The sequence below is a fragment of the Numenius arquata genome, chromosome Z, assembly GCF_964106895.1.
Source record: "Numenius arquata chromosome Z, bNumArq3.hap1.1, whole genome shotgun sequence".
NCBI lineage: Eukaryota > Metazoa > Chordata > Aves > Charadriiformes > Scolopacidae > Numenius > Numenius arquata.
This window is the reverse complement of record NC_133616.1, coordinates 37340920-37367652: the sequence shown is the minus strand read 5'-3', so window position 1 is coordinate 37367652 and position 26733 is coordinate 37340920. Positions and strand designations below refer to the sequence as shown.

General features: G+C 37.1%; 1 protein-coding gene across 1 annotated transcript in view; it reads right to left on the bottom strand.

Moving 5' to 3' along the window:
- Nucleotides 1–1228: 1228 nt before the first annotated feature.
- DENND4C (DENN domain containing 4C) overlaps nucleotides 1229–26733 on the bottom strand; it is a 47811-nt gene continuing 22306 nt past the window's right edge. The window contains 20 exon segments of the mRNA XM_074166848.1: nucleotides 1229–1994; nucleotides 2706–2770; nucleotides 3832–3985; nucleotides 5666–5783; nucleotides 7135–7380; nucleotides 9002–9191; nucleotides 10066–10248; nucleotides 11277–11452; nucleotides 13199–13308; nucleotides 14968–15148; nucleotides 16730–17877; nucleotides 19151–19285; nucleotides 20086–20211; nucleotides 22394–22540; nucleotides 22873–23017; nucleotides 23743–23871; nucleotides 24549–24755; nucleotides 25223–25355; nucleotides 26221–26351; nucleotides 26580–26615. Of these exon segments, the coding sequence (XP_074022949.1) occupies nucleotides 1858–1994; nucleotides 2706–2770; nucleotides 3832–3985; nucleotides 5666–5783; nucleotides 7135–7380; nucleotides 9002–9191; nucleotides 10066–10248; nucleotides 11277–11452; nucleotides 13199–13308; nucleotides 14968–15148; nucleotides 16730–17877; nucleotides 19151–19285; nucleotides 20086–20211; nucleotides 22394–22540; nucleotides 22873–23017; nucleotides 23743–23871; nucleotides 24549–24755; nucleotides 25223–25355; nucleotides 26221–26351; nucleotides 26580–26615 (3897 nt within the window). The 3' untranslated portion in view covers nucleotides 1229–1857.

Genomic DNA, 26733 nt, shown 5'->3' with positions numbered 1-26733 from the left:
ATATAGGAAAATTTGCCAGTTTCATTTGTAGAAGTATTGAGTTGTTTGGACAAATAGTTCAGAGAGACTTTTATTTTAAAAGGATGGAACCGCACATGTCAATTATATAATAGGAAAAGAGAGAAAAATACGAAGAATCAAACTCTACTCTTCCATTGTGATGTAGGTCAGATATCTGCAAGCAACCATGCATAAGCTCAAAAAATAAAGAACGGAAAAAAAAAAGTTAGTGTGTACTTTCTTGCTTTTAATTGTTGAGAAAGCACAATATTTTCATCAGGAGAGAATCTGTCCAGGCAATATCCCCATACTAACTTAGGATCCGCACTTTTAGACAAAATACAATGAATTAGTCTATGAAGCAAATGTATTTTGTCACAAATAGTGCAAATCCTTTGTTTTAGCCTCATGAAAAAACAAAAGTTGGCTTTGTTGTTTCATGCAGACGCAGTTCCGGACAGATCTTCATCCCTCATCATTTTCAAGAATGAAAATTTTAAAGAGATAGAGTAGTATGAATTAAATACATTCATACTCGGATGCGATTATAAGTTTTAGCTATGCTCCTTTAACATGCTACAAATTTTACTCTTTTTTTCTCTAGGAATAATTCCACCAGAAAAGCCACACCACTAAATTTCAGCAAAAAACCTGGAATAAATCTCATTATATTCCTCAAGTACCATTTAAACTGTTGACCACTATCCAGGCTCTTCTTGCCAAGACTATGACTACTGTAGTCAATTAGATATGCAAGGTGAGGAAGTGTCTCATCTACTAGAAGTAATCCAAAAGATGGATTCATCTTTTTAGATCATACACTCAAGCACTGCATTCGTGCTAATATACACTTTGAAGACCACATTTATAAGTACATTTTAATTGAAATATTGAATTTGGACTGTCAGTGCAAAGTAATTAAGCCACAGGATACCAGAAAACCATGGGAGAGGGTGAAAAAGAATTCAAGGAAAGACACTTTTTCAGCATATGTGCATACAGTATGCTTTAGCACATTTTTTTTTCAGATGGTATCTGTTTGACAAACCTTGTATGCATCCTAATGCCATTTAAGCTTCCTATCTGATTTTTAGAAAGCCATCCACTTCTGAGCTGCTTAGTTGTAGAAGCCTATCATTACTTTGGAGAAAGCAGCAGTACATTCATAGGATCTTTAATTTGTCAGATAGAGAATCCAGGAAAACTGAGTGTTAAGTTTCTGTTTTTTACAACTATAGACATGTATTATGAAAAGGTCAGCCAAAGATAATATAGATTACCGACTGGGAGAAGGGTCAGAAGAAGGGCAGCCATTTTAGGTAATGTGATCTGACAACTGCATTGCAACTTCCAATCCAAAGACTCAAATATTTACATTCATACATACATACTGCACACCAATAAAAAGATCCCTCTTTAGATAAAAGTCACTTTAAAGTAGTAGTGGAGAATCTAAGTATTCTGTGGCAGGAAAGGTATTTCACTGAAATACACAAATATTGGTGGCCCCTAAGAAAGTCATCAACTATAGGCTGCTGTTTAATCATCATCTTTTTTAACAACTTGATTGGGGGAAAGATTTGAGGAGGGAAAAGGAGAAGTATACACAGGAAAAAAACATCAGATCAATCACTAAAACCAACTCACTCTATTAATAGAGTTTTAAAACATTTTAACGTACTTTACATCGTGTCTTATGAGATGAAAGACAAGAAATGTATGTTGTAGCTCAGTGAAATTGCTTTGACAAATAGCTCAGTTACCACCTTTGGGGATTCAAAGTGTATATATCACCATGCTCCTGGTTTGTTCACCTTTACTTTTGTCTCACTGAAGTTTAGTGTGTCTTCCTCATTTTTATATTAGAGGTGCTCCAAAGCACTTCCTACAACACTCAACTCTGCTGCTTGGTGGAGCATCTATTTTCTGCATCTTTTCAAGAACATCCTTTGGTAGATTTTCATGTGCAAGCCTGTATTCACTATCAAAGACCTCTGAAATAGAAAAAACATAGTTGAAGTTACTTAAGAAACCCTGTAAGGTGCACAGTGCTGCTCCTATTAGATACTTCAGGTGATTTTTATATAATAACGAAGTAATCATCTTAACTAACCGCTGATTTTTTAATTTTTTTTTATTTTTTTTTTTTCAACATGCATTCTCTCAGAGAACCTGAAAAGCAACTTCAAGCTGGAACATCACAATGCATCACAGTGAGTGTCCATTACTTCTACCACAGTTCAGTTTGCCTGCTTCCAGGGTATTTCCCGTGTCACGTCCCATAACGGAGTCCCTTTGCTTGCATAGTACCAAAGAGAAGTGAGGGTAGAGGAGATCATGAAGGGGTGGGAAACCAGATGGCTAGATGATATAGGTCTAATATGTGGGTCGGAGAAAGGTGGATAAGACTGGGAAAACGTTTTCAGACATGAGGAATTAAAGCTTCAAGCTAATAAACTTTGTTTAAAACAACTGATTACTGGTTTCAAATAAAGTCAAAATTAATGGCCCCATCTGAATTACATTTTCATAAAAGCAGCACCTACTTTAAGAGTGACAGCACAGCACTTTTCACTAAAATACAGCAACTGAAAAGTTACTTAGAAATTCATGGATGAAACGATACTTTTATACACTATTTTTCATATAAAGTATTTGTATATTTCATACACAGCTCTATGCACTTCACAGTATTTTTTACTTACCAATGTCAATGTTCTCTCTTCCAAGAGACACCAGAGACAGGAAAAGAATTTCTCTATAAAAACTCCTAGGAAATATTTTGAAGAGCAGGTCAATGAAAGCACCAACTACCCTAAATTTAGAAAGTCAATGTTGAAGACACTAACTGTTCTGTGAATTTTACATGTAAAGAAAATGACCAATCTACATGATTACTAGCTTAAGGTTTTTTCATCCCTGAGTATTCTTCCTTAATGCATAAAGTTATAATATCACCAAATCCCAGCAGTTACATTTTCTATGAAAAATCCCTCTGCCAAACATGCCATAAAAGCTCCAGAAAAAACCCAAGAAAAATAAAATTAAGCACCACTTGTTTACTAAGTCATTCCTGACTGAGGGTGAAGTACAGGAAGCAAGCTTATTTTAGTTCACCCACACTTTGTTTTTTATTTCAGAATGTCACAATCTAGCTCAGAACTGGATATCACTAAACAATTACATATTAATTTTTTTCCCTGTGGAACTCATAAAGATTCTTTTCTAGGCAAACTAGTTCTTCTTTCTTTTTAGCAACTACAAACCATGGAAGCAAATATGACTTAGCATGTTAGACTTCAAACAAATCTTGTATCTGCTGTAATTTACTTTAGAGGCTGTGTTTTTATGTGAAGCCCTGTTTGAATTGTAGTGCAGACGGCAAAATGTACCGTACATGTCTCCCTTTGTTCATGGGTCTGTTGCATCCACTTTTCTTAGCCAGTACTCCAGGTTGGTAGAATTTCAACAGATGTAACTAGGTAGTCTGGAGAACACTTCAGACACTGCAACAGGACGCTGCGTGCTTGTATTTATCAATTTGCTAGATCTGGAGCAACACCAAAATCTGCACAGCCAATATGCAGATTTTCTCTTAATTTGTAAAATTGATTAAATAATTACACTTCTCCATTTCTTTTGGATGAATTACGCATCTGGATACAGAACGCAACTGTCTGTAAACACGGGCATAAAAAAAAATATACACAATGTTCGGTGGACACAAATGAAACTGAATATTTCTGAGAGGTCCTTATGGAATTATCATTATGAAGTGTATATGGTCTGATCTTGTTTAACTTTGAGTGTAAGAAGAGATTACCCCTTTACCTCTGTCGTTTCACATCTGGCTTAACCTGCTGTAAGAGGAGGTTGATTGGTTTAACAACATCATTGTGTTGAATACTTAGTTTGATGTTCTCCAACAAAGTGTTTGTTTCCTGCTGATCTTCTGCCACTGTGGAGGGTCTCTTTTCAGAAGAATCTGAGAAACACAACAGTATAGATTATTAAAGCACTAATGATTTTTTTTCACCTTAATAAGCAGAAGGTATTTCAGAAAGTGAGATGTATATACAGAACCTCAACTCTATCTACAGAGATTTGTTACAATGGAAAGGCTTTGCCTGCTTATAGTCTTTACTCCACCACAAAAGTGACAGGATGCATCAAGTATTTACATTCAAGAGCTCCCAAGTGACAGAGAAATACAAGAGACTGAAAAGTATCCAGCATCAGATGTTGCCTGTGATGGTTTGTTAGCTCAGATTTATTGCTGTACTTCAGTTTCAAAAACTAAGTTCACTCCAAGAAGGTTAGTTTCACACAAAAGAAATTTTAAGAAAAGAAAACACTGTCATGTCTCTTATGAAAGAAACTTTTCTTATCAAAGCCCTTCTTAAAAGCACCTACAATTCATCAATAAGTTTGGGCTACATATTGATATACATAACGTACAGTTGTGTCAAACAGGAAAAAAAAAATTATCAAGACATTTATCCATCATGATTCGTTGCTTATATTGCCACTTCCAGAATAACACTGAACTATTATTCTTTGGAAAACAGTGACTTGTGAGGGAACAGTAAGTCCACTTACTGGCAAAAAAATAAAGCTATGGATTAGGTAGCAAGCATGTGGAGTGTAAATGAAATGCAGACCAAGGCTAGCATCCTAAACACACCAACCTAAGGTTTTCATAGAATTGACATGTATGATGGTTTAAAAATGTAATTTCCCGTTTTCCAAATAATTTCTGGCACTGCTGTAGAGCCTATCTAAAATACTACTACCTTTCTTCCACATTTAAAACAGGCCTTTTGCTCCTTTATTTAAGACATATCTATGCATCTTCATTCATGTCAGAATGCTTTGGAGATGCTTTTCATGTATTATGCTCAAACCAATATGCTTTCATAGAAGCTGAGGGAAACACCAGATCTTATTCTGTGCTCTTCACTCTAATTTTCTGATCCATCTGTTTATTTTTAGGACACTTTTCAACAACGCTTTTTTTTTTCCTTAAAACTAGAATTAGCATGCTCCATAGCTTTTAGAATAATTTTTAAAAGTTAAAAATCAGACTGAGAAGTTTAGATCAACAAGTAGTTTTTTGCTGATCAGAAGTAATGAAAGCCTGAAGTTCCCATAACCAGCCTGCCTGTTTTTTCTTCCTTCCAAATCAAGTTATGGTAGACAAAGACTTTCTTGGATCTTACTTTTTAATAGTCAAGTTGGCTGCCAAATGTACATATTAATGGGATTTGTGACTTTCCATTCATTTATAGAAACGCAACAGACTTTTTTGTAATACAGTCTTCTTTTTTTTCATGTCTGCATAGATATAGCCAGATAACACAGTGGAACATTCAAATCAAATGAAACTTATTTACTACCACATCTAGAGCAAATCCTCCCAGCCTGTTTACGATTGTACGACATATAAAGAACAGATAACATACCTTTTCACACGTATCACTAAGATATATTTTCACAAATAATTTGACACCAACACTATGTTAAGTACCTAAGGGATTGCAAATGCTTCACACACTATAAAAGCTTTTCAACTTGATGGGCAGTGTACACTTCACACACTACAAAACAACTGTTTCTTTCCATAGCCTCTGCTCCCTCTGCTTTCTCTAAGATTTATTTTACTTACTGAGATTTCTCCAAGATATATACAGGGGGTCCCCCGGCTCTTGGTGGAGGTTGATATTGTCCCACAGAAGATGGATGTATACTAGCTTGCTATCTTGAGCAAGAGATGTCAAAGGAAGCTAAGAAACATGAGGAAAGGGAAGAAGTTTTAAAAACATCAGTACAGTCTACTTATTTTACAAACTCCTCTTTTAGTCATTTTGCAAACAAAAAAGGGTTCACTTTATTTATCTTGAATCCAAACCAAACAGGAACAGTTATTGTCTTCTAGAGGAAACTGCACTTAACCAGAGCAACGTCACAAGTACTGCAACATTTAATTGCCTTTTCTAGTTCAGCCTAGTGTATGAAGATCATTCAGTTTTCTACAGATATCTGAAGAAAATATTAATGAGTATGTATCTGAAAATAATTTTTGTGCATCAAACGCGCTCCTCGGTTTGTACTACTTATCGTGCCATACCTTAGTATTTTCTGACCTGATTAAGATTTGGTATGCATGTCTATGTGTTGGTCTTCCCAACAAGCAGAAAGAATCTGTATTTGCATACAAATATGAACCATTTATTTCCATTAAAAATATATGGCACTCAAAACAATAACTCCATAATCATTTTATAAAATTAAGTGCTTCTGGTATCACCAGTACAATAATAAGAAAAATTCACCCCTAGTGTGTCAATTTAAAGTACTAAATACAAGACGTTATACCCCATCTTGTGGTTTTCCCTGCTGATGCACTGTATTTTTCCAGTATGCTTTAGATTTCATTACTATTGGTCTTCAACTACATTTCTTGGACAATTGTTCTTTGTTCTAGGTGGGTTTTTTTTTTATAAATTGAGGGAGAGAATTTTAAAATAAAGTGCATACAAGCAGATAGGAAAATACTACTTTTTCACGTGCATCATATACAAATACCCATTGAATTTGGTACTTACATACACAAATCATGTGTTTCAGAAAAAAACATCTGCTCCTTTAAAATGGGAAATGCAAAATACTCAAAGATAGCATCCATTTTATGTTCTTTTGTTCTATTCATATAGCAGTAAAACTCAGTGGAGTCTGAATGGCAAAAACTATTAGTGGAAAAGAACAAAAATATTGACCAATATCTCAGAAGGTTTATATACTCAACTATGTAACCTATACTATGTGGATTAAAATGTATTGCAGTTTGTGAGTTCTCCACAGACACATCTTGTTTCCTTCAACATATCAGCCTTCTCTTTAATGAATCTTCCTCTCTGGCTTTTTAAAAGAGAACAGCCAGACTAAAATTTCAATGCTGTTTCACTCATCTTCCTTCAAGACTTCTTGCGGAAAACAAACTTATCTACTTGTATTAAAGAAACCAGGAATCTAGGTCCAAGCTACGGAGCAAATACCTACCCACTTTTTTTGAACCAAACTCTCAAATTCGGCTTACTCCAATATCCACAGTTCTAGTATGAGGAAGCCACTTACCTGCACTCCATCATTACAGTGCTCAGATGTTAGAATGAGTCCAGGTAAGTTGCTAGGCAGATCCAACCGTCGGAAATACCAAACTAGGTTCCAGAAAATTATGGGATGTTGATTGATGAATTTGGATGTATGAATTACTTGTTCTCCCTCATTTTCCAAAAGTGATTCAAGCTCCTTACGTAGTACCAAAGGGCTCAAGTAGGGTACGGATACAGGGAGAGGATTAGGTCTTTTTATTAGAGGATCCTAAAAATAAAACAACACATACAAAAGAAAACTTGGGGTTTTTTACAAAATCAAAGATTTTTTTCCCAGAAATACTTTTCAGGATTACTTGCTCTAAAAATCCCCCATTGCACAGTTTCTTCTGATATTTGGAAGAAGCCTCTGGAAATATTGAACACAAAATAACTTTATAGCGTCAGCAGTTTTGACTGTTGAGATGCTTCTTAACTTTCAAGAACAATCACCTAAACTCTATTATGTGAAAAAGAGAAAATGTTCATTTGTTATAACTTGTTCCTGATTGTGCAGTTTCAAGCTATCTAAGCCAGTGCTAAGCCAGTGGCGATGGAGATTACAGAAAATGTAGAACTGAATCATGAGCTGACAGATTAAGACAGCTTCTTGCCAATAAAAAGCACCAGGAGAGAGAAGAAACACATGCAAGAATAATGTAGTAATCTCAATACTGCCTCTCACCTTCTCCCATCTCAACAGGTAAGCCTAACAGAATACAGAGTGTAAGGAAATGCATGGAAAAGGAACTAACTTTCACTCTTGCAACAGCGTGTTGTTTGCTGTGATGGTGTGCTCCACCGCCAACCTGACCTTTATCTCTTGTAACCCTGCCCAAGAGACAACCAACCATGGTGGTAATCACGGGTGCATCTAGTCATGATGGCTGCATCTGGCTCAACATGCTTTCAGGGAGACAGGTAACAACACAATAGCCAAGGGGTAACTTGAACAATGCATCTACCTGACGACAGTGCTGGTACAGTGCTCAATGTGCAAATATGATTGTAAGTCAATCATCTCACCCCCATAAATAGTGAACAGCCCAAGAGCCCTTCAAGCTTTTCTGCATGGCAGCGGGCTGCACGACAGGATCTCCCCCTTAATAGTAAGGATGCCTCTCAAGTTACTTCTTGAGATTCAGAGATTTCTTGTCACAGCAGATCCTTGGTAAGTGACTAATAGCATGGTAAACTTTAAAATATTAGCTCAGTGATATAAAGGATGGATTGCATATACATAATCCTTTAGACATACAGTGTTGACCAAGTCTGGGACTAGGGCTGGATCCAGCTGCACTTGGACTCCTCTCTGAGAAGAAGTTTAGAAAGCAAGGGGGTCCTTTCTGAACCTCATGAATCAATAGCAGGGTCTCCCTGGCAGTTCTGTCTGACCCTGTCCTCTGTGCAGTAAATAACCACATGTGCCTTGACATCTCTAATCTTGTTAAACCACCATCACATTTACTATTGAACTTTGTTAAAGTATTGCTGCTTCTCTCTAGGAGTTAAGTGCATCAGTCCATCCACAACATTTGCACCATTGCCTTTAGTCTGCTGTAGAAGTTGGGTTCCTTTTAAAACAAACTTCAAGTTTTAGAAAGACAAAGATTAGTTTCATTCTGCTAGAGAGAACATTCCAAATCAAGCAGCACTGTTTGTACAATGTACTGAAAAAACAATTTCAAATTAACTGAACTAAATTTTTTTTGGTCATAAGAACATGAAAATATGCTTGGCCATTCCTTTTCCCCAAATGGAAAAGAATGCTAGTAGTAGAACACAATTCATTGTAAGTTCATCACACTCAATATTTTGCTGTCAAATGAACGTGCAACCTCTAGACTTACCACAACTTCTTGCAAACTATTTGGAAGACTAACTGTTGAAATGCCATGAGATGGTCTCTGGGAAAGATCAATGTTTTGCAGTGGACCTCCAACACTGTGGCTCCGAGTCAAGGACACTCCCCTTTTTGGTGGATTATTGGCAGATGTCTTCATGGTTCTGGGCTCTTTACTCTGTTCTTCTGCCACATCACTGTTTGGATTTTAGAAGTAATTATGCTAATATTAAACTATTCAGCATTCCTATGGCAACAACAAGGAAGCAGAGAAAGGCTGCCAACTATCCCAAATCAAGTTTCTCTATTAACTAGGAATCATATTTGTCCAGTTAGCTCCACAGTTTAGGGAAAATAAAACAAAATGCCTCTCAGAATAGAGAGGCCCTCCAGAAACCATCCCTCCAGAAAAGCAGCTATGTATAACCCAAGACATGAGTCTGAAAACATTGCAGTTCTGTACAGGTAGCACTGCTCTAGTACAGATTCACCTTGTTTAGAAGAACAGCAATATACAGTTTTGTCAACACACAAAGATTATATTGTTCTGCCTATGCTCATTTTTACTTCCTCTTCCCTTTATGTTTACTTTCTCTAAATGTCATAACCAGAGCAAAAAGACAGAAAACAATTTGAATGCTACAGTAACTGAAAAAATAAAATTTTAAGTGTTAAACTCATCCAACAAGATAACTTAAGCAAAATCCTACTACGGGCTTGTCAAATTTAACCCATACAGTCAAGCTGCTTGCAGATCTGGGAATATTCATTTTGTGCCCTTATAACTGAAACAATGGATAAAAACAATTCAACCACAGTACAGAAGAAAAAACATCAAGTGAAACAGAAAATGCCTGCTTCCAAATAATCTGCAAAGAGAGCGAAGAGATTAGTTTAGAGGTGACCTTCACTCCTAAATTTGACTTTAGTTAAAAATATACAACATCAAAGTTAAGAGATTAATATAAGTACATAATTGGTATATAAACCAACCTTCACTTCAGAAGTAGAGGAGAAATACTGAAAGTGTTGAGACACTTCTGACAGAACTAACAATCCTGTTTTACCCACCTCTGCTCAGCTGCAGAGCAAGTTTCTTCAGCTATGGTGTGGCTGGACTGTGGGTGATCTGAAAAACTGATCAAGTCAGTTACAGCTGGACTGGACAACAGTTTCTGCTCCAGAGGATCCGTGGTTAATGGAAGGGTACCACTCTGTAAACTGTCGCCTGAAGTACTTTGCTTCAGGAAAAAGCTAAGTTACAACACGAATGGGAGGGGAGAGAAATAAAAAGGTTAAGATGTGAGCATAAAGTCATTAAAAAAGTTATTATTTTCTACATTTGCTTTCAAAAAGTGGGAAAACCAAGGAAACACAACAATAAAAAGCTTGACAACAGGACAACTCTCTCCACTGTAACATATAGGCAGAGTGAACAAACATACAGAGATCTGATCTGCAAAGTAAGAACTCCTGTGCTGGACCTAAGTCATTACAAGTGACTTTAATTTGTCCCGATTCCCAATCAGCAACAAAATATCAATGTGTCAATAGCTGACACATCACTAAAAATGGTTGCTATTGTAATGTGACATTACAGACTAGAAGACCATACACCATTATAGGCACAAAATAACAGGAACCTGTCTTGCTTTGCTAAGGTGTTTGAAGTACACACTCTACAGATGGTTCAGTTTCAGCATTCAAGAACACTAATGCTGCTCCATGGCAATAACCACCACAGTGAGAATCCATTTTAAATTACCTTAAAGTTAAGTTCCAGCCTTCATAGTGCAATTAAAAGAGGTAAAAATAGTAAGCGGAGAAGCTTAAACTGGAGAACTACTGGAGAAACAATAAGCTGGAGCATCTGTAACTAAAAGCTGTTAGTAAATATAATTTGTGCAAAATTCTTTGCTGACAGATTTAAAAACTGCTTCATATGGTTTTAAAAAGTTCATGATCCACTAGCATTTAAAAGCTAAACAAAATGAAAACAGACTTACACCTTATGTACAGTTAGGCTTACAAAGAAAATATGAAAATAAAGAGTGGCAAAAAGGCAACTAGTTCTTTGCTTTTTGGCTGTTTTAAAATGGAACTCAATAGTTTACATGACTTATAATTTCCTTCAGTACAATCACGACTGTCGAACAGGCAGTGGCATTCTTCCAAACATCTAGATAAAAACACCGGGAGATATAACTGAGATCCTTTTGTGAAAAAATATGACCATGTACAAGTGCAAAGGCAGAAAGACAGGATCTATAAAACCCACCAACCTTGCAGAGCCACGTAGGTCTTTAAATTCAACATTAAGTAAAGGTAGGAAGGTACTTTTACAGAAAGGACAGGTAGTGTTCAAGTTTGAATCATCTGCTGTCCATCCAGCCATAATTTCTTCATCATAAACCAAAGCACCACAAGCTCTACATTGAGAGCAGCTTGACATCAACACCTAAAACAGCAAAGAATGGTTATTATCAGTCTTGTTTCAAGGTTCTTTTATAATTGGCTTCATAGGCTTAGAATCCACAGGAGTTTACCAGGTATCAGAATGCCACTTGGGAGGTATGAGTTCATCACTACTTACTCACCATACTCAGAGTTATCTTGTCCACATAACTTTCACCTATGAAATGCAAATACTAATAATTATTTTTTTTTGTTAGATATTTTGAGACCTGGAGGAAGCATTACCCTATCATACTGTAGACAGGGAAGAAGCTTCTGCATCTTCTCACAAAAGCCACCCCTGCAGCCTCCCTGCTCCCAGTGCAAGTGGAAACCCAATGCAAGTGGAAAATACATAAAGTTGGATTTTACCTAATAGAAGTCTCATCACTAAACTAGATTGAGAACAGAAGAAAAGGTGGTAAAACATAATCCTGTACTAGCTGAAGAATGGTCAATAAACCTTATTTTTTAGGCTTCCTCTTATACCATTGTCTCACTCTCACAGGGAACAAAACCAAAAAACCACTACCAAACACAACGTATAATATATTTTGGATCAACAGAGCATAAGATATATTTTAGATCTAATATATTTCAGATATTAGCCCAATGGCAACATTTTTCTTTTTCTATATTATGCCCCTTCTATAATGCAGTGCAGAAGTTTGACAATCCTAGTTCTCCAGAAGATCAAACATAAAAGAAAACTATACGGGACCTAGCAAAAAACCACTACCACGGAAAGAAAAGCATCCAAGGCAAACGCAGTGACCGTTGCCTATGATTCTGAAGTCTGAAAGCAATAACTGAAACAGAGAAACATACTAAATCATTAGTGTGCTGGGTTTGGCTGGGATACAGTTAATTTTCTTTATAGCAGTCTTCATGGTGCTTGACTGGTGACAAGCTCTGTGTTGATAACACACCACTGTTTTAGCTATTGCTGAACAGTGTCTTACACACCACCACGGCCTTTTCTTTCTCATTCAGAAAGGAGGCTGAGGGTGGACAAGAGGTTGGGAGGGGACACAGCCAGGACAGCTAACCACAGCTGACCAAAGAGATACTATAGAACATCACCCTCAGTGATAAACTGGGTGTTTTGGGGGGAGGAGTTTTTCTGAGGCAGCTGTTGCTTGGGATGTCATGGTGCTGACTGATTGCTTTTGCATCACTCGGGGTTTTTTTGTTCCCCCTCCTGTTGTCCTGCTTTTCTTGTATTTGTTTCTCCCAATTTACTTATGAAACTGTCTTTATCCCAACCTTCAAGATTTTTTTCTTGTTTCCGCCCTTCCGATTCTCTCACCATCCTGATGAGGAAGGAGTAAGCAAGTGCCTGGGTGAGGACTTAGCTGCTAGATGTGGTCAACTCACCACAATTATTTAGTAACACCACATAATTTCCATGGCGGGGCGGGGGGGGGAACACGATGACAGGACACAACAAAAATAAAGTTGAAAGGGAAAAATAAAAATCTTGTTTTCTAATTTCTGTCTCATTCCAAGTTTTGACCCGTCCCCCAATCGTATCTTCTCTCTATAGGTGAGAGATACATAAAAGCATTTAACAGACTTTTTTTTTTAAAGCTACTACCACATCCCATGCTAAAACTATCAAGCATCTTTGCAGTAGAAGCATGGAAAAAATTGTTTGGAAAATCCAATCACAATCCAACAAAAGAGGTAATTAATGCATAATGCAATACTGAATAATTATATATTTCATTTATGAGTTTATTAATCTTACCTCCATTGCATAGTTCTGGAAAATGCTGGATAAACTAGTATTATGTGAAGAACTGTGCTCTGATTTCTCAGAATCTAGAACTTTCATACTTCTTGGGAATGAAACTTCACCTGTACAGAAAGAGTCATTTGGGTCTTGTATTCAAGGGAAGAGTAACTCATCCATTGCTAAAGAAAATCACTTCTGTTTGACCAAGATAGAAAATTGTACCAGAAAACCTCCAAAGATATGTGTAGCTCTGTAACTTCACTGATATATGGGTAAATATAAATTTTGTGATTAACCTTTCAAAGTTATTTTTGTCTAACACAATATATCACATACTGGTAAAAGAAAAAAAACCCACATCAATGAGTAAAATCTTAAAATACAAAGAAAAAATAAAGAATAGTAAGAAGCCGTAAGATTGCTCAATATACTTATTCTAAGAAGTGGTTCAAGCTTTGTTGAATGAAACATCCACATGTAAATAGCAAACAGAAGGATAGTACCAGGCAAGACACGTGATGCCATTACTGTGCTTTCCCTGGCTAACATTACTGTAAAACAAATAATCTTTCTTTGGTAAGGCAGGGGTTTAGGGTTATGAGCTTTGCCCAGGAGAAGGGGAAAAGGAGCTGGAAAACATTTAACAGAAGGAAATGGTTGGAATCAGTTTTAGGAAGCAAAACTATCAGCATTAGCTCCTCTGACAAGCCAAGTCAAACTTTCTTATTCAAAAAATCACAAGTTCCTTTATGATCAGAGTCCCCTTGTCATAAAGAAGGCTCCTCTGCTTCTTCAGCTAAAGTTTCTGTTTGTGACAAATTTTACATATCCTGTGGATGGATGCCACTCTTATAGTTAGTTCTTACAACCTTCCTAACTAACTGGAACTAGAAGATATCTTGTCAAGCTTTTGCTACACAGGGCCAGTTTATGTCCAGTCCACAAGACAGCTCTTCATCTCTTGATGCATATGGCTTTACGATATTTGTGTCATTAAAGTACTGCAAAGAGAGCTAGACCTAACCCCAGCTGGCTCAGCAACACATCTTTTTCTCAAAATCAGAATAAAATCCCGCTGAATAGAACCTGAACTGAAAATGATTAGATTTACTTCATCCCGTTTTAGAAGAGGGAGGAGGAGAGGGAGGCAGAGAAAAGGACAATTTAGCAATAGGCACGTATTCATCAATTATTTAACTTCACAACTTCAAATCAAGTATGCATCCAATGCCTCCTGCTCCACAGTAAAGCTGATGCATTTTTGTGTGTGTTGCTTTGGGTTTTCTTGTGGGCTTGGGGGTGTGGAGTTGGTTTTGTTTGTTTGCTGGCTTTTGGTTTGTTGGGGTTTTCTTCCCCTCAAAAGATCTGCCTCTGTTAGTTATGCAACTATTTGCAGTTCTTGAACACCGCTCTGCTTTTCTGTATTAATATTTCAAGAACCTTCAGGGTATTGTGACTTTACATGCATAAGCAGGTGTTCCTGGCTATAACTAGTTCGGAATCTTCCTATCACAGACACAGAGGAACTATTTTCACAGTTAAATACCTGTATTTTTTATCAACTTTTTATACATTCAACAAAGGGAGAAGCATTAGCTATTTGCTAGTGCAAGAGAACAGTACCGAATGGAAGTACAAATTTACTTGTACTTATCTTAAGGACTTGAAATAATTTCAGATTACCATAGCTTCCACTGTTATGAATGATTTCACACAGAATGGTTTTCTCTGTTGTATTATAAACAAGTTATGAGGGGGAAACAAACCCATAAAAATCTCACCTGCACTGTAATGCTGTCTTCCTGCATCTCCACTGCTACTGCTACTGCCAAGACTAGTAGTGCTTTGTGCAAGCTCATTAGTAATTAACCCTGGCACTCCAGTTCTTGATGACGTATTATCTCCTAAAATACTATCTTCGAAACCAGCAGGGAAGGTAAAGTCTGGTCGATTGTTTTCTTCCTTTAATACAAGAAGAAGAAAATTAGCATTTTAGAGTACTTCCAGATCCATTATTTGCCTTCCATTTTCCCCCTAATAAATAAATAAAGTAGCAGATTAAGACAAAAATCCTCATGTAAAAATTATTAGATGTAAAATAAATATACACAACCCTAAAAGCAGAAGATATTGGACAAACCAGAAGGATATCGGAAAAATGAAATGCTTTAGTAGCGAAAATAGCTGAGAATCAAACTGAGCGGCAAAGCTACAGGGACATAAACTTCTTCATTACAGGAGAAACATGAAAAATGATGCAGAAATTGTGATTTGGCAGATGTTACACAAAATGAAGGGATTATCAGAAAAAAAGGTTCAAGTGAAAGTCGTATTTTCAGGAATTATGACAGGAATACTTACCAGCTGGCACGCTGCAGCAGTAACACAGACACTAAGACACAGCATGTAACAAAGTAAAATAGTCAAGATATTAAAAAAGGGAAGTTGTAGAAGTAAAAGAGGAGAGAATGAAAAGATCATTGAAGGAAATTAAAATAAGTCACATTAAGGGAATTACGATGTGCCATTAAACAAAATTTTATGGAATGGGTCAGTATAATAGAAAGGCACACAGGAAAACCTAGCTCACAGGAAAAAAACTCAGGAAAGAAAGCAACCAGTGAGTTTTCACTGTCACAGGCAAATGTAGTTTAAAAAAATTAAGAAAAATCTTTGTGGTTTTTTTTTTTAATTTATTTAATAGAACCCTATAAGTAACCTAAGTTTATTTCTGTGTGAAACAAATTTAAGTCAGACAGCTATCTTCCCCTTTTCCACCTTTTACAGAGGCTAGGGGGAAAGGAGGGAGAATTTGAAAAAAGGAAACAAGAAGCTATCTTAACAGCCTGAAGAGAGGAGACAGAAGATCCTTACAACCAAACACCAGATTGAGGGGTTAACTGGATGAAGCAGAGGCCTTTCTAAGAGAGAAAACTGTCTTTGGAGGCACAACAACAAGACCTATATGGAAAGGAGGAAGTTGTAATATTCATCCCTCCATCTCCTCTTTCATTCATGCCATTATACTCTGAAATGTTTTCGTCTGAAAAAGCCAGAGTTAATCAATTGTGCTCACACAAGAAACATAACATTTAGTTTCCAAATTCCTGACAAGTGAATTTACTAGATCTCAGCCTGTCCTTTGCTACTTTCAACTTTAGTCCTCACTAACCTGACTTCTTAGGTTTGTGATTTGTTTTCACAACATTCCCTCAATTTTTTAAAGATAAGACAGGAAGTATGATATAATTTAAGATGACACAATTTTATTCTTACTAGGGTTTCTTGGTGCAGTTTCTTTAGCTATAAATAAAAAGATAAATAGCTAAATAAATAAACGGGGGGAATGTTGAGAACAAAAAGTCAACATTTAAGTTTACTGCATCAAGATAATTTCATTTGTTTTTGTCTGAAAAGTGGTTTTTTAATGACAAAGGAAAATTTTTATTAGCTAATAAAAGTCAATACTTAACAAAAAATAACATCTTGTGAAGCAATCTTCTGGACACAGAAGTTAAATTTTTCATATTGAAAAACACTTGCCTCATCATCCGAGTAACTATATGCTGAAGTTACAACTCCCCACATCTTACTGGCCACATTGGCAGCCTGCTTCATGCCTGATTTCAGAACATCCATTTTTGGTCCAGACAGTATATTGTCTAACTTCAGATTGGATAAAGTTGTTACGACAGATCCTAACGAGCCATGTGGAGAAGAACGACCCAGTCCTGTTAAAGATGAAGACCGCTCCTTTTGAACCCGTGGATGGGTTTGTTGCTTTGGTCGTCCAGTGAATGTTTTGGATCTGGAGACAGAAGGACTTTGCCTATTTTCGTAAGACTTGGGGGATGGCAGGACAGGCTCCAGTGGCAGGCTTGACCTCCTTTCTTGGGAGTGACCAAGTGCACCAGAGGCTTCTGCTTCCCTATTTGGCTTGTGCAGTTCCATGCTGGGAAACTTACTACCCAAAGGGTTTTTCAAATTCATGTAGCTCTCTATTTCATCTGCCAAATTACGTGCTGCAACTGGTGACACCAACTTTTCCTCAGGTTCTGGATGCCTTGGTTGTGTGCTGTCAGTAGCCAGCAAAGACAGCGGGTCCAAACCTACTTCAACATCTTCCCTTTCAATAGGCTTAACCACCCCATAAAAGCTATTCCTTTTAGTAGTTGTATCTTTGGATTCTGGTTTCTGGTTTTTGGACTCAGCTGACTGTTCAAGGTTCACATCTTCCACTGTGGTCATGTTTTCATCTCTTCCATTCTCAAGATGCTCCTGCCCTTCCCCAGGTTCTTCCAGCACTGGTGAAGACCTATGCTCCAATTCCCAATCACTCTCAGTCATACAACTCCAAGTGCCACTTATGCCAGAAACCTGATGGTCAATGATACCTTCAAAGCTGTGGGATTTATTCATATGACAGGGTGAAGTTTTGGCCCCAGATAAAGCTGCTGTTAGGATCTTGGCATCTGCTCCCATCATTATAGCTATTTCTTTAGAATGCAAGTCCAAGCTGCCTTTTTTCAGCAGCATTCCTGCTCTGCTTTCACTGCTGAAACTGCAGCTTCTCTCTGAAAACAGTTTCTGCCTCTTCTGTCCCTTTTCACTTGTTTTCTTAGGAGAAACATCACCGAAGACTACATCATCAGCTGAATCCTGAGTTACGAACAGTGGGCTAGAACCAGTTTCTAAAAGAGAAAAGGTGTTAATACCGTACCCATAGCCACCAAAAATGTTTGTTTCCTGAAATCATGTGAAATCTCCTTAGAAGACTGGGAGTGCCACAATCTCAAGTTATCCATTAGCCCATTAATCCACTAGTATTAACAAGATATTTTACTGGCTGCAAAGGCACCCTGCAGATCAAGTCATCTAACTCTTGACTCCTTGATGTCAAAGCCTTTTATGGCTTCTACCTCCTTTCCCTGTGCCAACACCCAGCAGAGAGCAGGTAATGCATCAATGAGCTAAAGGAAAGTAAAACTGTAAGTAAAGATTGCTTCTCCCCCCAACCACCCCAGAGCTATGTTCACAGATCTGTAGATCAAACTCCATAGTTCATTCTGGTTTTGAAAAAAAAAAACAACTATCGTGTGTGTCTGCACAACACAGAAGCATTACTCTGTTTATGACACAAACATATTTAGAAAAAGCTAATTAGTTTTAGTATGTGGAAGATATAAGATAATCTTATTAATCCCATGTCCTCGAGGGAAACTGGGAATGTTTAGTGCCAAGAAATTTGTGTTATCTAGGTAAAAACCTCCATAACACCAGGAATTCTACTATATTAGAATCCCAAAGGAGGACCCGATGTGCCATATCCACTGCTGGAGGAGGTTGAGTCTCACATCAATGCTGCTTCTTGACTAGCCATCTGCTCTTATAATTGCCAGAAAGGTTCTGGGCAACTTCTTGCCTGACACTCAATTCTTAGTTATCAAGTTATATTGAAGCTGGACTACATTGCCTTAGTAAAGGACAGGAACAAGGGGAGAAAAAAATGAGCCCCAAGATTTTATGTATCTGTAAGTCTTCCTCATCATGAAGCAACAGATATGTAAATAAATTTTGTATGGCACAAAGACAACATGCATTATTCCCAGGTTATACATTGGCAATGTAAGCCGCAGAAACAATGAGAGTTGTCCAAGGTCAGCGAGGTTTAGGTGACAAAATCAAGAGTAGAGACCCTAATTCTCTTGGTTTTCTAGTACATTACTGAAACACTCTCGGTGTGGGACAGGGAAAATCTTGATTTCAATCTACCCAACAGCGATTTTCAACCTTAGAATTCACGGTTTCCTTCACCTGCGAAGGATAACGGTGGAAAGCAAATGTATCTGCACCTCAAATAGAAGTTTTGTTTCTTTTAATAGCATGAAAGAGATTGCAAAACACTATAGCACAACAAGATCAGGATTTTAGCAAGCTCTGTATCACCCAGTGACTCACCACCACAGCTCTTCCTTCCACTGCTATCAAAAATGCCAGATGGAACTTTCACAATACTGTTACCCCAAGCAGGTGGATCTGTTGGACTATGAGCTTCTATATTCAGCTGTTGCTTTTCATCAGATTTCTCAGTACAAACCTCTACAAGAAACAGAACGTGAACTTCAGTTAATTTAACTAAATAATTTCATTTGCACTGTTACGGAAAACAGCTCAAACACTGTTCCCTTATATGATTACAACCTAAAGGACCAGTCCTACTAGGTACAGAGCACTTCCTGGAAATAATACCTAGACAGAATGACAGTAGACAGTATTACACAGAGAGTGTTTAGCTGTTCACAAGGTTAGAGCATATGCCAATTTCTTCCCTTGCTATTTTTCAACTAAACAAATTAGAGCAGGACCAGCAGTTCTCAGATCTTCATCCAGGGCTATTTGTCTAATGAAAGGTTTAGAAGCCCTAACTCGCATTAAGGATCTCGTAACACAGACATGAAACAGATTCAGTAATGAGAAACATAATACAGACAAACTAAAGGAAAAATCTGGATAGAAGACAGAAGATGACCACATTTTTTAGAGCTGTGAAGAGTTTGTAGGGAAAAGTAGTGCCTTATATTAGGTCAACTGGTACAGCTAAAAAAATGGTCAGGTTTTCAAACATACAAACGAGAGGAACAGAATGCAAAATACTGTGTGCCCCATCACTTGTCCATTTTTTCCACCTATATTAAATTAGTCTAATAAGAGGCTATTTCTACCTATATTAATTCCACTACTATTATCTAGGGCACGGGAGTAGTCCACCAGACTTCATACAGTCCTACTTTGACCTTAGCAACATTATTAATTCAATACTTTAATTATTCATGGTAGTCTAATGCATGAAGCAGATTTATTACAAAAAGCTTTCATCAATGTAAACATGCATACTTAACCTCCTATTAGGTCTTCAGCTGTAGAAGAAATATCTTTCTCTACTTGTATTTCAGTTGCACGAAGGCTATCCCCATCATCTCTTAAAAGTTCATCCTTGGATCCATAGCCCTGGTCTGACTGACCACCTGTTTGAAGGAATAAAAACAGATTTATTTTTCTTTCCTAAATTTGTTTTTCAATAAGAAAATAAAAGAATTGAAATTAATCTGTTTCACATTTTGTTTTGCCAGAAAAATTCACAGTAAGATCACCAAAATACTTAATCTGTCCACAGATCTACTTGGTGATCGTGACAGCAGAGATAATTAGGCTATACAATCCAAATTTACTTTTCTAACTGTTACACAAGTTATTCCCCCAGGAACACTATGTTGACTAACTACTTTTAATGCACTGTATCTCCCTTCATTCCTTTCCCTTTTCATTAGCATGAAATATTTCATTGCTGGGCAAGCTAAATTCTCAAATGCATCTACAAAAAATGTTAAGACAAGTGCAACAGGAATTGAGTAAGCTTCTAAGAATGAATACATTCCTGAAAATAACTGTATCATAAACTGTGCTACAACTTTGTGCTATAGTGCGAAGTATAAAAATGTAACAGAAGAAAGTAAAAACCTAAACATTTTTTAAAAGTCTGTTGCTCTACGATACCAGTTAAACTTCACAGCTGTAACTCATTGTTTTTTATAAAATAGTTCAGAGTAGTCCAAAAAGTCTGCCATAGGAAACAATCCAGAAAGATACTATTTTCTATCTTATTTTATTTGAAGCCCTGCTGCATATGCAAAAATGCTATATGGGACATATCCCACAGCAACATGTTCAACAGCAGTATTTATATGCCTTAGAGTACCTATTAGAATACATGACAGTATTTAAAAAGATCAAAGTGTAAGTTACTGAGTGTGAAAGATATTAGGAAGCTCCATAAAACTTGAGTGACAGATATAATTTATCTATCTACAATACATATTACTGCTGTTTATTTTACTAACAAAGAGGAAACATATAAAAAAAATAATTTGAAAGTCTGAGCAGCCATCAATTATTACATTTGGCTACTATATTAAAAGCCTTTTACATAGAAAGGTAAGTTCTGACATTCTTTGGTCCTTCTTTTCTCTCTATCATCATTTCAATAACTTTAGTATCCCTGCTTTGCACAGAAGTGAAAACACCCTATCAATAAATGGGTGAATTACCTGCAGAAGTAACATTCAAGGGTAGAAATAATGCACACGTGCATCTAAGGCTTCACACCATATAAGTCTGCACCCCACACCGTGAGAGCCAAGGACAAATGCGGCACCCAAGAGACAGCAAAGAGCAAAAAGCAGAGCAACAAAGAGCAGAGAGAAGGGAAGTTCAGTAATCTAGTCAAGCATAACAGATGAAGCAAAGGAATCAAAGTTCTCTTTACAGAAGGGCTCAAGATATTAAAAACCATGAAGAGTGTGCTAGAACCATTTGTACACTAAGTTTTGAAGTATACAGAAAGGAAGTTTAGTTAAGACTATGCACAGGTAGAATGTAATCAGTACTAAAGCAGATACAAAGAACCATGAATTTTGTCTTGCCATCTCAAGTGATTAACTTCCTGTGCACTCATTTTACTCCAGTTCGTGTGGAAGAGTGCACACCATGTTTAAGGCAGAGTTTTTCTCCAGCTTATCACCTGTCTTTCCATTTCCAGGGTGTCTCATAAAGACCGTATGATAAGGTTCTGATAATTTCTATATTTACTTCCAAGTTTAGCAAATATTATTAAGAAGCTTGAATATGGCCTTTAAAAGCACAGTTTACTATAACCATACATAACATACTAATTCCAGGAATGCTAATTAGGCCCTTCTGGATTATCATCAAAGAGCAACATTTTAGTGTTAGCTTCTAATCACCTCAGCAACTTTCACTCCCTTCCTTTAATGCTGAGAAACGTTTTACTCAAACTATCATTTCTATGAATAAATGATAATATGCAGACTCATATGTCAGAGATTTCATATCTTTTCTGAAGATTAGCACAAAAAGCAAGGTTCATGAGACCACAGCAAGACATTAATTTTAACATAACACTATTTCTGCTACTGTTCACTCTAAACTAAAGAAGCAGCATGATCTCCAGTAAATAAGTAATATTCAACAACAGGGTATTTCTTTTTCTTTACATTGTTCAAGTCCATGCTCCATTGTCTGCAGCCCCAAGAGGGGAAGGTGGTGGTTGAGGAGGGCAAATCAACAGGAGACTAGAAAACTTAGCCTTTTGAGGGACTGTTAGTAGTGAAACCCAGCAGAATCTAGTACCTGTGCTAGAGTGATTATCAATGGAATCAAGCCTGACTAAGTCACTGACGAAGAGAGTGTGCTCCCCACTGTTAGCATCATTAGAACTATCCACGCTACCATGGCTCACCATGTCCCCATCACTTCCACCCGTGGTACTCCGCAGAGCTAAAGACATGAACGAGAGCTGGTTAGTAAGAGAGGATTAAACTTTACAGGCTTTTAAACAAATCTGAGCTCTTCAGACAACAGTAAATACTTTTGCTTGAACATACAAAATAAGAATATGAAATTCTAGCAACAGAATTCAGGTAATTAATTCTTCAGTGTGTGGAAGACATTCTAAGACTGTTTCAAGCATCAAGTTGGCAATTATCAATTTTTATACACTTAAGGAAACATTTTCAACGTGTAAAAGCCACAATATTAGCTGCAATCCCTCAGAAAGCATGTCATGCTCTTGTTCAGCAGAAATAAATCCATTTCAACTAACATATTACCTGGTATCACAGGTACTTGTGGGCTCTGCGTTGATTTCTTTAAGCACTGCCTAAATTGTGCTGTGCCACGAACTACATTTCGTACCTTTGTCCACAGGAATATACCACTGCGGTTACTGCTAGGCCAAGGAGACTCTAAAACCGCCTACAGAAAGAGACATTGCAATAACAAAAACAGTAAAAAAGTTACACTAAGAAACACAGTACAGTGAGAAGCTTTTCTTTCCATGCTCAAAAAAGGCATTTCCTGTCCAAACTCAAATATTTGAGTTTTTATGAGCTGTTCCCTTTTATCCCATAGCTCTAGAGACAACAGCTGAGTAACAGCAAACAATGGACCAAGATTTCTTTAAGTAAACAAGGTGGGGTTTGTTCTTATCTATATACTTTGGTAGCAACAAAAGACCACAGTAGCACCTCTTTTCCTATTACTTTACATAGTTTACTTTACTAAGGAGTTTCATCAGCATATTACAGGAACTTGGAAGCAAGGATAACAGGAGGAGGCTACTTCAACTAGACTAATTCCAGCCTTCATTCATCTTGGATCCTGATACCTTAAAGGATATACCTAGGAACAGATGGTTTTGACATGGAAGCATCAGACAAGTTACAAAACTTGGAAACAGAAACACTACAAATGTGTATTTCAACAGTATTTTTGGTTACCCAAACAGCACAGGAATGTAAACTTAACAGTGTAAAACCATACAGTGTAGATCCAGTGAAATGTAAGAATGCCAAAATGATTGCTTGCCCAACAGAATCAGCATATCCAAGTGAAGAGTTGTAAGAAACAATCTTCAAAACATGCTACAGAACAAGTAGAATGACAACAACAGGAGAGATGTTGGTCAAGACTTCTCTTACCTTATTGTAATAACCATAGGTGATGGCATTTGGCTGTATTCCAGCATTTTTCATTTCAAAGAGGACTCTCACGGCCTGAACAGGCTGACCCCACAGTCCACAGAGCTGCATTACAACTCTGTAGCAGACCTGATGAGATAAAGAAATGCATAAATGGACTGACGATGAGGATTTTGAAAGAGCTTAAGCTCTGCCCTGATTTCCAACTTTTACACATGTAGAGGAGAAAAGCCATATGAGAGCAGCTACTCAGTACATAACACTCAACAGCCAGAAGATGGAGCAAAAATTAAACAGGAAATCACACGAGCTGAAATAACATCAGCAGTCACATTGTTGATAATGCTGAATTTTTTTCCACCCAGCTCTTCTGTTTGTGAAATAAAGGAGGGAAGGCAACGCCCACGCAAAAAGCAGGATGACTTGCTGCTGTATGCCTGTGGATACTATTGAAAGAATGCTGTATTCTGCACACAAACCCATTATCCCTTCAGTTCAGTAAGGCTGCAAAATATTAACTCAAAAAACAGGGATATTCAAGAACTACTTTCTTGACGAAGTCTGGGAGAAGACTAGCAACACTGAGTGGGATTACTTGACCCAACTGACACTACGTTAGTGATGAAAAAGGAAATTAATTTCCAGTTGCCCGAGTTAAGCAGACTTCTTCGAGATCCTATCAAGGTGGCTTTAAAACAGGTTAAACTGTAAGTATGCTTAACCTGGTGGTGGTGGTCAAACACACTATATTTGCACCTTGTCTTCTATTCCATGTTTATCGTAATGGTTTTTTTATTCACACTTGCCTCATCTAGTGGTTCCACATCAGTTTTCCTCATTTTAATTAGAACATCATACGCCTGCTGTAGTGCTTTGACCTTGGGATGTGCAACTCTGATGTAGGCTGGCAGACAAATAAACCATAGGCTGTAACTATGACTGAAGAGACACTTAGCCCACTGTGGGGGGCTTACGTAATACTTCTTGGCTAATTTATGGGCTGTTTTTATCTCCTGTAAGGGTGAAACAAAACAAAAAAGCAGACAAAAGATGTAACATCCTGAATCTAGAAGCCCTTACAACTCAGACAACTGACTGCTTAAAAGTGAGCATTTAATAACAACAGACAAACATTCAACTAAAGCTCCCTTATCATTCTCTTAAGGCTCTCTAAAAGCAAAAACTAGCATCAGAACTAATTCTTTTTTTTTCCTCCCCATTCTAGCATTAATTTTAATTTCCTTTTCTTTTATATTACAGTCTAAAGCTTAAAATTGGGTTTGACAACAAATTGTAATCTCCGATGCTAATTTGTTTGTTTATTGCCTTCTTTTTCATTCTTCTACAAGTGTTAATTCTCAATAGTTACAAAGACCTAACCCCTAGTAACATTAACATAGTATAAACAGGCAGTGGCAATTTTACCAAAAAATGTTATATCTCTCAGTGTTCACACAGTAATTACAGTGACTCATCTGACCTGTTTTGTCCTCTTTGCCATGAGTGCTGGGCTATTCGAAATGCTGCTTCCAGCTGGGTGTCTGCTGAAGGACAGCTTGAGCTCCTGGGGTCTGTCAAAGAGCTTGAAATCTAGTCGTGGGAAATTTTTATAGCTACATAGATGATTAAAAAAAAACAAACAGAAAAGAAAAGAAAAGAAAAGCTTTTCACGTACCTGCTGATAACAGGAAAGCCATACAAAGACAACTTGTGTGCAAAGGACTGACAAACAGGAGAATAAACAATCAGGGAAAAAAAAAAAAAAAGGAACTAACATTGCAAGATCCCTTTATTCACAAAGATATCACAAGAAGATGCCTTGGACATTAAATTTCCATAGACAATGGAAACAAGAACCATGCATCTCATATGCTATCCATATCATGAAGGTCAGGAAAGCACAGATAATGATTAAAAAGGACAATAGTTGGAAACAGAACCTTTGTGACCTCCAAGAGAGACAGGAAGAAAAAAAATCATACCCAGAGTGTCTGAAACTCCACACTTCCTGCATAAGGCTGAAAAACACTGAATGAAAGAAGTCTGAAAAGTGGAGCAGGTGTTTCGCTCTTTTGGTTCATCGGCTGCAGATCAACAGTACTAGGCAGATCCATTACCCACCCCCTGTCATTCCCACTGTGAATCAAAGTGCACTGCAGTTGCTACAAAATACACATAAATGGCTCAAACAGGAAGAAAGACAATGAATGCACATAGAAAAGTATTACTATGAAGTTGGCAAGAAGTTACAAAAATTAAAACCAAAATCCACATGCCCTCTAACATACACACATACACACAAAACGCTGACTTCTAGAAGTTCAGAAACTTAGTGGAATCCGGGCAGGTTGTATCTTTTTAAAAATTCTTTATATTATAACTTAATATTAAGGCAAATATCGAACCAAGATGGAACATCTGCCCTGCGTAACATCATAAGCATTCTAGTTTCACTACACGTGGCTGTTTAACATGTACCTGTATTTTGGCACTCGGTCCTGTCCGTCATCAGCAGGAGGTTCTGGTGGCATTATGAACACTGTGTGTTCACTTTTTTGTGACTCATCAAGCTCAATCAACCGTGTATCTTCCACGGAGTCCACATCAACCTGAAAACAAGAGTTTGTACGCTAAGTACTGAGCTTCATTTTGGGATAAAGTGTCCTTTTTAACATTAATTATGTTTGTACATGTAAAAATATATTTAATATATATTGTATATGATCGTAATATATAAATTATATTTGTTCTAATTACTCAATATCAAGTCTACAGCTTTGTCTTTCCATTTTTATTTCACAATCAGATACCCCTAAACATTTTGAAGGACAAAGTACCTTCTCTCCTTTTTCCGTTCCTTTATCCGGAAAGAGCTGGGAAAAAAGAAAGAAAAAAAATCAGTGTCTTCTCAAATTAAAAAAAAGTCCTAAATAATTCCATTAAAGCTGTCATTTACTTAAATATTAAACAAGAAACACTAAACTTCCATGT